Source organism: Ambystoma mexicanum, chromosome 3q (genome assembly GCF_040938575.1).
Source record: "Ambystoma mexicanum isolate Mex_15411 chromosome 3q, UKY_AmexF1_1, whole genome shotgun sequence".
Lineage (NCBI taxonomy): Eukaryota > Metazoa > Chordata > Amphibia > Caudata > Ambystomatidae > Ambystoma > Ambystoma mexicanum.
Window position 1 is genome coordinate 70,839,149 of NC_090926.1, and position 15,403 is coordinate 70,854,551.

At 45.2% G+C, this 15,403-nt stretch overlaps 1 protein-coding gene across 4 annotated transcripts in view; it reads right to left on the reverse strand.

Moving 5' to 3' along the window:
- Positions 1-15,403, reverse strand: part of LOC138582147 (zinc finger protein interacting with ribonucleoprotein K-like) — a 205,258-nt gene that overhangs the window by 53,804 nt on the left and 136,051 nt on the right. For all 4 annotated transcript variants that reach the window (XM_069653175.1, XM_069653174.1, XM_069653172.1 and 1 more), the window contains one exon: positions 2,776-2,886. In XM_069653175.1, the coding sequence (XP_069509276.1) occupies positions 2,776-2,886 (111 nt within the window). The remainder of the gene's footprint in view (positions 1-2,775; positions 2,887-15,403) is intronic.

A 15,403-nucleotide genomic window follows, 5' to 3' on the forward strand; every position in this document is an offset into this window, starting at 1 on the left:
ACAGGCGGAAGTGACTTACGGTTATCGTGCCTTCAGTATGGTAAGACTGTGCGCATCTGAGTCCATAGTCATGGGGTCAGGTGCAGGTGTTCATTCGTGAGTGCCTCCGTTAGATGGTGAGCAGGACAAGCAGGGGGATCAAGGATTCCACTAGTGGTAGTGGGGGAGGTGTGCCGGGCTTGGGGGGAGAGGAGGCGACAGGGCAGCATCCCGCGCCGTAGCGCAGTGGCGGACAGGGGCAGACAGGAGGGGCCTTAGGCTCACGGGCCTTCGGCTGCTTAGGGCTGGCTTCTGCCTCCAGTCCTTGTCACTCGTCAATGTTGCACATTGAGCTGCCTATAATCAATGCATTTTAGTTTTACGTTTGTGTTTTTCTGCTGTGTGGCTAGAACTGCACACTGCATTTTTAACAATTTCATGTAAAATGCAATGTGAACAGTTCAGTTGCTTTTCGAAAAGCATTTTCTGAAATTGCGGTGTTACTATTTGTAAGATCGCTTTGATGGCATGGGGTAGATGTGCCCTTAAAAGTGATGAAAGCAATTCCATTCATCATTTAAATGCTATATACAGATATATATGTCAGGCATATACAATGAGTATACGCGTGGCATTCTTTCAAAATAGTTTTACAGTAGAATCTCAACATACAAAAACAACCTGTGTCATTTCCAGAGTTCCGGGTGAAGATGTTGTCATGCTGCCATTTGGCCAGGTATTGCCTGTGGTTTGATCCACAAATAATCAAATAGAATATGTTGATTGGGCGATTGTTTGTTAGGGCATGCTGTAAAAGTACATTGATTGGGCTGTGCCGGATTGATTATCCGACAAGAAATCAGTCGCCAAACTGAGACTCTTTACATAGAATTGCAGAATATTGTTTCTGTTCATGAAATTAAAAGAGTGTTGTTCGGCATATTCTGCTCGTAAATGATAAAAACGTATGATTACCAGCTTGTTGTGAGACACAGGTAGGCAGTGTTAAGTATTAACTGATTATGGCACATGCGCCCTATCAGTTTTCGTAGTGTACAAAAAGAAGTAGTGGAACTATGTTCCCTGCTGGCCTGCCCCCGACCACGCCCCCACGAACCCCATCGCCAGGCCACCTCCCACGCGCATTCCAAACCCCAAACACACCCGCTGTTTAAGGGAGCGTTCTGAACTGCAAGTTTCAACTTCTTCCTACACCTATTTTAAAACTAAACGATTCTGGAGCAGTTTCTTTTCAAAATAAAAGTATTGGAACAGTAAAACTTAAAAAATAGAAGTAGAGGAGCACCGCTCCCAACCGCTCGCGCCCACTTCGAGCACTGCCCCTTCTACTTAATATTTGTATCCCACATCTTGGCATGTTGATCAACCCACTGCGTTGGAACATGTTATCTGCTGGGAGAGAAACGCGTTGTATAATTCGCAATGGCTGTCCAAGTGTAGAGGGTGCAGTCACAAGCAGCAGGTGAACCTGGGCAGACATCAGGCGAACGGACCAGTTCAGGGTGACAGCGATGGATGGCTTGGAGAATGTCAATGGCCTTCAGGAAGCTACATGTGAACGACAAGACCTCGAGAAGACTGACCTCACAGCTTAGGTAGATGAGGAGCGAGAGTAGGGGCCAGAGATGTGACAATTGTGGAAGTTAGGGGAGACATATTACATGGTGAAAGGGGTACTAGAGTGAGGCAGGACATCTGATCGAGTATGGGGCCTGAATACTTGCAAGAACGTGGGGCCTCAGTGAGCTAGAACATGCAGCAGGTGCTGGAAAGCAGAACAAGAGGGCAGCAGTTAATGGGGGCATTGGATAAGGAGAAACAGAATGCAGGGGTTAACCCTTTTCCTAATTGACTTGGGAAAACAAATCATGTGCATCAAATCACACATATTCCATAATCCTATGGTATTTGGCTTCTTTGATTTATTGAATTTGCTGCTAGCATACTGACAGGGGGTGCTGGAAACAGGAAGGGCATATAGAACAAATGAAATAGCTCACTGAACCTGGTCGTTGGAAGCATGTAGTGCTAAAAACATAGAACAAAACACATATCCCAATGATGGGAGGGGGAAGTTACACAGCAGCATGTTGTCATGAGGGATATTGAAAACGGTGCCGTAGGCTGAGGCGTTGCGCATGGTAGAAGGGTTAGCATACATTGGGCCTCATTACACGGTAGGCGGTAACCATGGCGCTATTAGCGCCATGGTTGCTGCCGGTATTTTACCGTGTCCGCCTTGGTGGATGGCAGAATTACCACCCTACTCCAAGGTGAGCGGGGGCGGTAATTCCCCATTCACCAAGGCTCTTCCCCATTCCCATTTTTGCCCCCATAGGGCATAATGGGAATGGGGAAGGAGCTCCGAGGTCCCTTTGCGGCACCCTACTTTAACGGCTGGTAAAACCAGCCGTTAAAGTCGGGTCCTGCAAAGGGAACTCGTAGTAAGGCGGTAGGGGTTTACCGGTACCGGTGCCCTTACCGGTACCGGTAAACCCCTACCGCCTACCGTGGAATGAGGCCAATTTAGTTATTTGAAATAGGTAAGACTGATGCTATCAAACTTACAGATAAAATGAGGAGCACTTACATGACCATAGTGGAGGGCTGAGGGTTGTATGAGTTAGTAGGAGGAATTACAAGGCAGTCCTTAAAGATTATTTTTTAAGTGAGCTGAATATAAAATTCACTATAATCTGGGGTACCAAAAAACACACACTGATGTTTGGGTAAACTTTGTATATATTATAAGTACTGTGAATGACATGTATTCACCTGTGTCAAAATTGGTGCTTTTCCTTCTCTCAGCATCCTGATCATCAATAAAGTACATCTCATCTTCTTCTTTAATGCGGAACGAAACAACTGACAACATAGCAGCATTTCCTGTGGATGAAAAAAGATAACATGTGTGTACTCGTAATCTCAAAGAGCTAAACATTGGACATTTAGGAGTACAGTACCACTGGCAAAAGGACATTTTATCTGCGCAATAACGCTGGCACAGATATTTTAGCAAAGAATGTTGACGATAATAGCTGCTGTGGTGTGGTGGAGTAAGGAGTCAGACAAAGAGGTGGCATGTTTCAACAAGTTGCATTTGAAATACCAAGAAAAGGGTCCTACCTCGCCCTTTGTCTAAGGGGTTATCCCTGCCTAATCAAATATAACTCGGGTGCTCGACGTTAGGGTGGTTGTCCAAACGAAAAGTGTCTGTCCTCTGCCCAAAACCTATTCTAGCCCTACCACTAGTCTACACAGGGGTTCATCATTCAAATGAAAATAGGGCCAGGAGAATGGCTCCCTTCTCCTGGTGGACTGGCACAGTCTTCATCTCTTTCACATCAACGTTTTGCTCGGGATTCAGATTCAACAAAGAGAGTATGGTCAGGAGAATGACTCTTCTCCTGACCCACCTCGCACAGCCTTGAGAGCTGTCTTGGGATATTCTTTAATAATAGTCTTCAAAAGTCTCTTCACTTCTTCCAAAGGACTTCTGAAGCTTGCTTTACAGTTCCAGCAATTCTTACCTGTCTTGCAATGTTAAGAGGATCATCTCCAGATATCTGTCTTTGTCCAGGACCCTCTTTAGTCCTATTTGGATTGTCTCTGTGATGAGGGAGATTCCTCCCGATGCACTGTTATCTCTTAGAACTTTGAATATCTCTATTCTGACAAGGGGGATCACTCCCGATAACCTCTTGACTCTTGGTTCATCGGGTATCACTACCGCAAAGAAGGAGATTATTCTCAAGTCTTTCTTGACCCCTATTTCTCTGAGTATCACTTCTGTGATGAGGAAAGTTACTACACAGGCTTTCTTGATGCTTGGCTCGCTGGGTATCACTACTGTGACGAGGGCGATTACTCCCAAAGCTTTTTTGACTTTTGGTTCTCTGGGTATGACTACTGTGATGAGGGAGATGGTTCCAGAGGCTTTCTTGACTCTTGGTTCTCTGGGTATCACTACTGTGATGAGGGAGATTACTCCAGAGGCGTTCTTGACTCTTGGTTCTCGGGGTATCAGTACTGTCATGAGAGAGATTACTCCTGATGCTGCTTTCACTCTCTGTTCTCCACAGACCCCACCTGGGTATCCTGCAGTTCTGTTACCTTGTTTGTGTTGGGAACATATGTCTGGTTATTACCGCGGTCCTTGGCGGTTCGTTGTTCGCTTGTTGCTTCTTTCTGGTTTGCCTGCGAGACTCAGTGAAGGCTTTGGGCTGGCAGGTCTTATCGTCGGCGTTGGACCGAGTGGTCCACCTCCCAGAGGCCACACCACCACCTCAAATGCACCGCCACTGAAGTGAGTCGGCTCCCTGCTGGCTCATGAGATTCTGCTGCTGCGTCCACTCTCCTGTGTCCTCTCTTGTGAGGACCAGCTTCTCTGCACAGATGACAGGTTCCTGGGCTTGAACTTCCCGGGGCTTGGCTGGCTCCTTGCCGGCTTCTCTCCCTTTCCTTCAGTCCTTTCTCAGTATTTATCTCTCCTAGCTGGGCCCACCTGTTAAGGATTTCACTCGGGAACACACCCAGGTCTCGCTTAGAATGTAGTGCGCAATGAAACCCTTATTTATTTGTGTCTATAAGTTCAATATTCTGAATGATATACCACTCATATCACACCCTTCTCAAAATACCCCCAGGTCACACTGGATCAGGAATCAGGCTAGTTTTTAAAGGTAAATATTTATTTATTTATTTAAACATTCAAATCACACATACATTTTAATATATATATATAATATATATATATATATATTATATATATATATATGGGGCAGCAATCACCAGGTGGTGACAATACAATTCAAAAATAAGTAAAGCAATTGAATTCACTTATGGTAATGCAGAATGTAAAACACAGGAAAAAGAACAGTTTTGGGTTGTGAGCAGATAGCGTTTAGGTTAATATTTCCCCCTGAAAAGTTCTCAAGGTACAAATGAGCAATCCTACACATATGTCATTAATCAGCAGGTATTCAGGAATGAAAGACAATGGGCCTCATCACGAGTTTGTCGGTAACCCTTAAATCCGGCGGTCGCGCTATTACCGCCGGATTTAAGAGTCCTCCAAATCAGGGCTTCGGCGGGTTTCTCCCCAGCTCTGAGCTGGGGGGAAATCCGCCGAAAATTTGCGCTATTACCGCTGGCGGGAAATCCCCATTGAGCCCAATGGGGCATTGCCAAATGGGCTCAGTGGGGAATGGGGAATTCCATTACCGCCAAACCAATGATCCGGCGCTAATAGCACTGGGGGGTTTGGCGGTAGGGCTAATACCGCCGGCGGTAATACTGCCAGTGTTACCGCCCAACTCGTGATGAGGCCCAATGTCTAGAGTTTACATGCAATCTTCCCTCCCCCAACAAGAGAGAAAACCATTTCTGGAAGTTGACACTTTTAAAATGACAGGTGAAAAATGGCTTTGTAAAATAATGCAAAATGAGCAAAAATGCATAAATGGATAACATTCTTAGGAAAGCAACACTAAACAGGTCCTAGCAAACATGAGGTACAATATCAACAACAGTACACACTTTAGATCAGGATGGGAGTTGAGAAACACTTTAAATGGGTCAAAGGCATGTGTAAACTTTGGAAAACTGCAAATTTGCGGCAAAATTTCACTATGCGATATTTGGAAAAAACGGGTCAAATACACTGTTCCATTGAGGATGTAGCTAAGGGTCTTAGGTATCAGGGAGAGTTGACATTTCGTTTCTATCTATACATTTGAAGAAGTTATGGAGGTTTTAGTGAGAGGCGTTTTTGCAAAATAGGCGCTAAAATGAAAACAGAAATTCGGTTTTAAAAATGACAGATTGGTTTCATTACAATATATTAATGACTATGAACAAGAGAATGCCACACATGAATCTTCACAGTTATGTGGCCAGCGTAACCCTTCACGTGGTGGATACTCAATTCCTTTCTGGGATCTACTTTAGTTACTCAAAATCACTAATGACTTAGGGTATGGTAAAACAAATCAGGAAAATCAGTGCAACAATGGTTTTGACAATACTAGGGTTCTGAAAGTAAAGATGGGATGGGTTGAGATTGGAATAAGACAAGGTAAATATACAATGGGTCACTGTTCTTCCTATTAATACTTACAGTCCCTTGTAATTAAAATGGACCGTCAAAGTTCTGCTCATCGGATCGGGTCAGGTCTACCGGCAGCAGGGCACCTCTGGAGGGATTGGATCAGTGGTGCGGTTCGGTTCAATTTTGGACTGCACCTCACACTGGATTTTGGATGGGCCCTTCTGGACCTGGCAGATTAACAGGACACAAGTTTCAGCGGGCAAGCCTTTATGGTAGCAAGCCAAACTGAATCAGAATTATTCTTTTGATTTTTGGGATGGTTGAATTTGGACCAAGCTAAAAAGAGTTCAGCAATGCTAAGGCCTGGAATCTGCAAAGAAATCTGGAGTCAGCTGCAAGGTGAAGAGTTCTGGACAAGATGAAGAAGTCGGGAACAAGAGCTGCGCGGAAATCTGGATGTGTTCTGAAAGCAGTGTGTCCTATGTGTTGTGAAGTTCCTATATTTATACTACCAAATGACATCACCAAGTTTATGGTGTGGGCAGAATTTAAAAACACACCCCCACGGCTGCGAGTGTCCACAGGCACTTGCCTTGTTTGATGGAATTTAGGATCTCCCACATTGATTTTGACCAAAATTTAACTTTTGCACAAATGTGCATTTCTAAAATTATGTACCTTAATAAAATCGGACATATACATTTCATATTTGACGTGCTATATTCACATTCAATCCCCATCTCTGTGCAAGCTGTCTTTCTTATTCTATGGAATTTAATCAATTTTAATCATAACAGTTTGGATTATTAATTTCTAATTCGGTACATCTCTGGGCGCCTATCAGTGGATCTTGTACATACAATCTTAGGCTTGCAACATTAATAGTTCTGCTACCATGAGGGTTTTTTCGTAACTTTGGTTCCTTAAGTGATGCAGGTTTCATCAATGTCTTCAAAGCAAAAGCCTGAAATTAGGTTAACATCTACCCATTTTCAGATTTATCCTTCTTTAGGTTGCACAGTTAAAGAGTTTCAAACTTAACCACAAGTACAGATTTAAACACCAAAAAGTTCCTTTGAACAGAGTTGTTTTCTTTTTCTCTCCTTTCAACAAACAACAGCTATCAGATCCCTTTGATCAGGATACGGTCTAGAGGGAAGAATCCTGTACCTCCCAAGCAGAGCCTGTCCTTTGTTCTTGGCTCAGACACAAGACGAATGTCTAATGAAGTCCATTGTGCTCCATATGCGAAAACCTCCAGCAGCCATTAGCCTTCCTGTAGCAAGGGGGTGTCAAACTTTCCCAGGCTGGCCACTGTCCAATCAGAATTAAGCAGTTACTTAACTCCAATACTGGGTTGCTTTAAACTCACAATAAAGTCTTTTCTTTAACACTTATAAAAATGAGCACAGTTTATAAGGGATTTGGACATTTAAAAGAATTAAGGCCTTTACAAACATGCTTTAAATAGGTGAATTTTGCAATTTCTTCAGGAAAAAGAAACACATTTAATCTGGGTTTGACATCTAATTTTCTTATGCAGTTGTCAGGCAGTGAGGCCTGGATTTCGCTGACTGTACTGGATGATCTATGGTTTCAGCACACTTTAACTTCAATAGTTAACTTGGAAAATGCCTGAAATTAGCGCCAAAACAGCACTTTGAGGTTGCAATTGATTAAGAAAAATTTATTTTAATGGCATTTTCGGATTTTAACCCACTTGTGTGGCCTTGATTCATGTGACAGGTAACAGCACCCACTGGCATTCTCCTGCAGGGAGTTTTTGTTTTGACATCAACTTTACCTGTGTGGGGCAAGGTGGTTCAGGCTTTTTGTGATTTACGAACCATGCACAGTTTTGCACATTTGGCGCCCACAGGGGTTAGCGCTTCCATTTTTGGCAGTTTCTTTCCCCCATTGGCAAAGGGGTGTAGGGTGGAGTATTGGCCTGGGTTGAAATATCCCACACACCACAGCGCACTGCCATAGTCTGTTGGTTGTTTCCATGATGTACTCTTCATTCCTACTCATGACCACCACTTCCCAGTAGTCTTAGAAAAAGGTGTGCTATCAGTCTTGTTCTTCCTCGTCTCCATGGTGTCAGGTCTCAAGGAAGGAAGAGAGGGAATGTTACAGTAGCACACAGTAGTATTTTCAGTGGCACTCTCGGCAGACTTTAGAGGTTTTGTAGGTTCAAGGACAAGAGGGTTAGAGAATTTCTCCTTATCCATAGGAGGGGAGTCTCTGCCTGGAGGTCCTGCATTCTACCACGCCTAAGGGGACTATTGGGTAGCGGCCTCACCTATGTAGCCTCACAGGGAAGGGCTCCCCCCTGTTGAGAAGTGACGAGATCATGTGAATCATCACGTTGCAAAGTGTGAAGCAATGATTCTGTAAGAAGTCAGTTTTGTTTCCAGAACTTCTTTCTCAGGGCTGTGCAGCAGCGGAGTCTACAGCTTGCTCTCTGGAGGTGCTGATTAGATAATGTGTATGTCAGTTTACTCACCATTTTTCTGGCCTCCGACGCCCCTCTCATCATACCATTCCCTCCCTGTGCCTCCTGTTGTTCCACTCTTTCACACTACTCGCCATGTTTCACCGGAACCCACTGCCCATAACAATCAAAGCCAACCCAACTGTGCATCTCTTCAAAGCTCTAGCAAAGAGGACACCAAAATTGAATGCCTTGGGTGAGGGAGCAATAAGGTCAGGTTGGAAGTTCAGTATAAATCATCAGAGAGAGCTCCAGTGACGGATTGCAGTGAGGCAGTTGGCAAAAGATTCCAAGATGGCTGAGGTGAAGGAGGGACATGCGAAGAGATGAATGAAGTCTTCCTAGGGCAGAGGTATAGAAGATCAGAGGTCCAAAGACTGACCCCTGGGAATGCAGACGGGGAGAGGGGTGGGATCAAGGTTTATTAGTTCCAAGAGATTTTAGAGGATAGATGGTCAAGGCAGGAGGTGATCCAGGCAAGAGCAGAAAGTGGAGAATGTGGAGGAGAGAGGAGTGCACAACAGTGTCGAAAGTTCCAAAAGGATGAGTATAGAAGGGAGTTTAGAGTGGTGGTGGTGGATAAATGCATGAGTGCAGCCTTGGTGGAGTGTTTACTATGAAAGATAGCTTGAAGTGGATCTCCAAGGCCATTATCCTCAAGGTACTTAGTGATCCAGCTGAAGAGCACCCACTCACAGACCTTTGAATAATGGGGAAGGTTATAAACTCAGCAATTATTTTCTGGGACGTTTGGGTTAGTAGAGAGTTTCTTTAATAGGGGTAAGACAGTTGCAGATTTTAAGGAGGCAGGGAAGAGACCAATGGAGAGAGAGAGAGGTTAAAGAGCTCACAGAAATATGGGCAAGTGATTGAGACTAAGTGGCTCATTATATGTTTGGGGGTGCAGGAAAAGTGGCAGTAAAAGTGGCAGTAATTTCCACCACTTTCCCGCACCACCAAACTACATGTTTGCCAGTGGGGGTTGAATTATTTACCTCCAGACAACAGCTGGAGGTAAATCAGTCCCCCACCAGCAGAAAAAAGCTGATATTACCAGTGCGGGTAATACTGACAATGGACCCCATGGAATTGGGATTTACCTACGGTTGCCGACACCTGCAATATCCCAGAAATTCCGGGATATCAGGCGCCAGTAATGGTAGGTCCATTTGCCGATATCCCGCCAGAATTACCGGCAGGATACTGGCAAACATATAATGACCCCTTAAGTCTTTGACCATTTGAGAATCAAAGGGGCTGATAGGAGCACACGATTTGTTGGCACTGCAAAGGATGGTTGCTAATTGAATAGGACAGCTTGGGAAGAAATAGTCAAGTAGAAGAGGTAGGTGGAGAGGTGGTGGACAGAGGGAAAGTTTGGGTGTGAGAGAGTGGAGGGCTGTGAGAGTGTCACACATTTTTTAAGATTTTAGAGGAAAGGTAGTGAGCATTAGCAGAAAGGCAGGTAATGGATATTGGCTTGGGAGGTGTGTGAAAAGATTGGAAGGAAAATTAAAGTTTGAGGGGATTATTGTGAAGGCAGGAGATTAGGTTTGTTATTTGGAAGTCCAGTGCAGAGTTTAGGGCAAGAAGGGCATTTTTGTGTTTGAGCATCATAGGTGACGATGCATGTTTTTTTTGAGGGTCTGACTGTCAGAGGTAACCCAAGGCTGAGGGCGGGGAAAGGAAGGTGTGAATGTGCAAGCAAGATAGTGTTGGTGAAATGGAGACATAAGTACATATTGAAAGTCAGGGAACGCATGGTCAATGTAAGAGAGATGGGGAAAGACACAGGAGAGAGGTCCTCACATTATTAAGGTAAGGGGCAAGAGAGTCCTACTGAATTTCATCTTAGTCAGTGAAGAGAGGAGATTAACAGAAAAGGAGGAGGGACCAAGATGCTGAGATGAACGATTGAGTGATCATCGGGGGGGATGGGGTGGGGTGGTGAGTGAATTACAGAGAAAGACAAGGTCAAGAAAGTTCCCACCAAAGTGGGTAATCTGGTCATGGAGAAAGTAGACTAAATGGTTAGATAATAGGTTGTCACGTTTAAGGTAAGTGGCTGCAATGGGCTTGGGGAAGTCCCCTAGCATGACTATGGGGATGTCAGTAGGAAGTGATTAAGAAGAAGGGTCGGATCAGATAAGAAGAAAATAGAGAGCCAGAACAGTGAGAGGAGTAGGCGGGAGCAGTTGAATAGTGGCATATCCAAAGGAGGAAGAGTTGATATAGATGAGGTTGAGGAGCAGTGTTAAGGGCTTAGTGATGAGGAATCCCACAATGCTACCCTTCCCAACAGGCTGAAGAGAGTGGGAAAACATAATAGAGTCAGTGTGATGACCTTCGAGTGAAGCATCATGTGGGGGGATCCAGGTTTCTGTGATAGCAAGAAGTGAAGGTTGCGGGTGATAATAGTCACAGTGGTCAGTTATGTAGGCAGTCTTTTTGCAGAGGCAATGTACATTCCAGATACCAAGTGATAGGAGGAGGGGGAGAGGAGCAGGTGCTGTGCCATAGGCAGGAGGGATTGATGAAGTTGGAGCTCCAGGGTGCACAGGAGCTTCTTATTTGAGGGGTGCAGCTGCAGGTGGGAAGGAGGGAGATTGGGAGGCAGGCGAGTGATTCAGGAGTTACACTAAGCTGATGCTGAAGGCTATCAGAGAATGGAAGGACAAGAGTGAATAGAAGGAGGAATAGAGCGAAGTCAAGATGAATGATGAAGGGTAGAAATACACAAGTGAAGACAATGGGCCTCATTACGAGGTAGGAGGTAGGTAGCCATGGTGCTATTAGCTACCCCTTACCGCATTCCGTGTCCGGGTTCGGAAATAGGGACTTACTGGGTCATTCCAACCTTGGAGGACCCGGTAAGTCCCCATTCCGGGAACCATTCCCCATTCCCATTCGAGCCCCCATAAGGCTCAGTGGGAATGGGGATGGAGCTAATGACGGTACTGCAATTTGCAATTTGCGGTACCGTTATTAGCTCTGAAGTCCCTTAACGGGTCCATCCATAACACCTGGTAAAACCAGGCGTTAAGGAAGGGACCCGCTAAGAGACCTCGGAATAGGGTGGTAAGGGATTACCGGCACTGGTGTCCTTACCGGTGCCGGTAATCCCTTACCACCTACCTCGTAATGAGGCCCAATGAAGCTAGTGTGAAGTACGAGAGAGAGACAGAGAGAGAGAGAGAGAGAGATAGAGAGAGAGAGAGAGAGAAAGAAAGAGAGAGAGAGAGAGAGAGAGAGAGAGAGAGAGAGGGTAGGTGGGTGAGTGGAAATGGAATGGGTGGATGGTTGGCCCAGGTGTAAGTTCTGAGTTGGGCTAGAATTGGAATATAGGTAACGAAAAGAGAGCTAGCAGGCCCAAAGCAGCATTTTCTTTTGGACCTGTGAGGTAACAGAAGCTTTGCAGGGAATGGATGATCTTGGCGAAGTCCTGGCATGGTCAGGGGTTCTGGCTCTCAGAGTTTACCAGCCCCAATGGGAAGCTGCCCTTTGCTGCTTTTGGAGCTTAGCCAAAGGGGAGACTGAATAACGGATGCAGTGTGTCACATGTCCCTTGAGTAGCCACTCACAGTGCTCCAGGTGGCTTCCACACTTGCAGTGAGCTGGGTGTTTTAGGCCCAGATCGCTTCGTTTTTCAGACAGGACTCTCAGATGGTGCACAGTGAGCATGATTATTAGATCCTGCAGATCCTCTTCAATCACTTTTTGACATTCATTTACATTGGCTCCAATCCTGCTCTGCACCTATTCTAACTGGAGCAGCTGTGTCTCAAACCTGGCACTGGATCTTTATTAGGGGGTCATTTCTGGTGTCCCTTGGGGTCAGCTATCTTTTCTGTGCCTGTGCATTAGCAATGGGTCCGATTTGGCCTTTTGCCACAACTGTAGACCTACCTACTGACTTTGGCCTGTAATTCCCACAACAAACTTTTAAAATGTACCTGAAACACCCCTAAAGTGACTTTTACAGGTTACTACCGGGACATTAATATCTTTCCTGGCCTTCCCTTGGTCCCTAAAGTGTTAGGCCAAAAGACTAGAATTTTAGCTGGTACTCCTGATTATGTGCATTTTTTATGTCCTGCATTACACTCAGGATTATGAAAATGCATTATTACTTTTCTGCACTTGTGCTGCTTTTGTATCATTGTCCTTTCTATGGGTGTCATGAGTCCATCTGCCTAGCACTATACGTTTAACCTAATCTAGTATTCCATCTTCCATATGGCTTTGGTAATTAAAGTGTATTCCCCTTTTTCCAGGCACCTCTCTCTCTCTACACACAATGTAAGGGTGTCGAAGAAGGAAGCTCACACAAAGGTGGCACAGACTTTACTATCCCTAACCTCTAAGAGGGGTTTCCCTGCCTCAAAACTAATACTAAAAGGGTCTGTAAAAATGTCAGTCAACGTAAATTCCACCGTCCTCCTCTGTCAAAACATACTTCTATCCCTCACACTTTATAACTAAAAGGTAAACTAACAAAAAGTTCCTTCTTTAAGGAGAATGGCTTTCTTCTTCTTCTTGGGTAAAGTTCAAAAGAGTGTTCTCTCAAACCAAAATTACCAGGGGCGATGATCTCTTGTGGGTTTCACCCAGTCCTTGCATAACGTTGCATCCAGGAGAAGGGCTTCCTTCTCCTTGTTTGGCTTCTTATACTATTCAATAGAACCGGGTGGAATGACCCCATTGCCCTGGTATGATTTGGTACACTTCACAAACATTGTCTCTTTTCTCAGTTCAGGACCAAGAGGATGCCTCCCTTTCCTTGGTATGCTGTGGCACAGTTCAACACAAGACCAGGGGGAAATACTCCCTTTTGTCTGATGTCTCTGGCTCAATTCTCAGTTTACAACCAAGAGAAGGGCTCCCGTCTCTTGGTATATTTTGGCACAGTTCAACACAGGGCCAGGGGGAATGACTTCCGTCCCCTGGCGACTTTATCAAAATGCCTGATGTGGTACCAGGAGAATGGATTCCTTCTCCTGGTATAGCTTGATATATTTGGTTCTCAATGCTTTCAATTTCATACACACTTTGCCACTTTGACTTGTTCTCAACAAAGTCTCGAATCCTGTTAGGGTCCCAGACCTTTCTCTGGTGGTCAGTAGTTTGCTCTGTCACGCTGTGAGGATGAAGATTTCCTCTGATGCTTCCTGTCCCTAATTTTGGGTCCCAGACCCTTCTCTGGTGGCCAGTGGTTTTCCTTCTCCCACTGTAACTAGGAAGATTTCCTCTGATGCTTTCAATCTCTAGGTGTGGGTCCCAGACCCTTCTCGGGTGTCCAATGGTCTTTTGTACACCACTGGGACGAGTAAGCATTCTGTGGATGCTTTCCGCATCAGCGATTCCCTTTGTGTTCCCCCGGGCCTCCTGTGATATGATATGATAAGTTATTTATAACGTGCTAAATACCCAGAGGTTTGTAAGCGCGGACCCGGGGATCAAACCTGTGTTGCTCCATGCCGTCTTGTTTCCAAGGCTCGCGTGTTGCACCTGAGCTATCCTCCCGAGACTGTGCCCCCCTTTACCTTGACACAGGGTCATGCACTGCTCCATTTCTTCCAGGGAGGATTTTTCCGCTATGGTGCTTCCAGATGCATTCTTCTTCGGCCGGGGGATCCACAGTGTTCTCTCGAATCTCCCACCTTTGCGGTCTCAGCATCTCTGTGGGACCAGTCTGTCAATTTGGCCAAGGTTACGCTACTGCTCTTCTTTCTGGGACAGCCAGAGGGGCCTGCTCCTACAGGGTACCCAATAGACTCTCTCAGCATCTCGCCAGCGTCTGCTGCTTTACCTGCTTCTGTTGGGATTCAAATCTCCCGGTCTCCGCACTCCTCGAAGACAACCTTCAGTCCATATTCAGTTTTCTTTATGTAGGACTGGTCCCGCCTCTGCCTATCATCAACACCTGCAGTGATCGCGGGGTGTGTGTGGGTGATAGGATTGCCAGGGCTGCACCCCAGGTGGCTGTCCTTGTCCCCAGAGGGGGAGTTCCTCCCCAGGAGGTCCTCCCACATCCCACATTAAACCACCCCTAAGGGGAATACTGGGTAGCTGCCTCACCTCCCCAACCTTATGAAAAGGAGCTCCCCCTTGGGGAGAACTGAGAACACCTTGTGAATCGTCACAACAATATATATATATATATATATATATATATATATATATATATATATATATATATTTTTTTTTTTTTTTTTTTTGCAGGGCCTGCGGTAGCAGCCTTGTATTTATGGTTAAGTTGTTCAACCCATCGAAAGACCAGTTTTTGGCCGGTTTATTACTTTTCCAACATTCGACGAATCCTCACCAAACTTTGCTAAAAAAGCATATGGCCACCTCCAAATGATTTTGCAAAGTTTGGTGCAGTTTCATCAAGAAGGGGGAAAGTTCATAGAGTGGGGGGGTCACAAAACATTTGAAATCTGAATATACATTGAAACAAATGTTCCTCATGCCTACAGCCCAAACCGCTGGATGGATTTGGACCAGATTTGCGCGAGGAACAGCGTCTTAGTCTAAAAAGCATGCATTTGCAAATTTGGTGTAGTCTAGTTATTTATTTTTTAAATGGCCAAAGAGTAGGTTGACAAAAATGTGTGATATCTGCATCCGGTCCACTGACTTAATTCCTGATTCGGTGTCCACGGACGCCGCAGGGTCTATTAGGGGGCGACTTGTTGTTCACGGAAAACAAACGCACACGCTGATTGGTCATTGAAAAACATGAGCTGCGTCAAACCTTTTGAAACAGTCACCATATTAGATCTGCTGACCCCCAGCTTTGTCTGCAGACATCGCAGCAAGAAAACACTCTGGAACATACATTTTGGGTTATTTTGTGG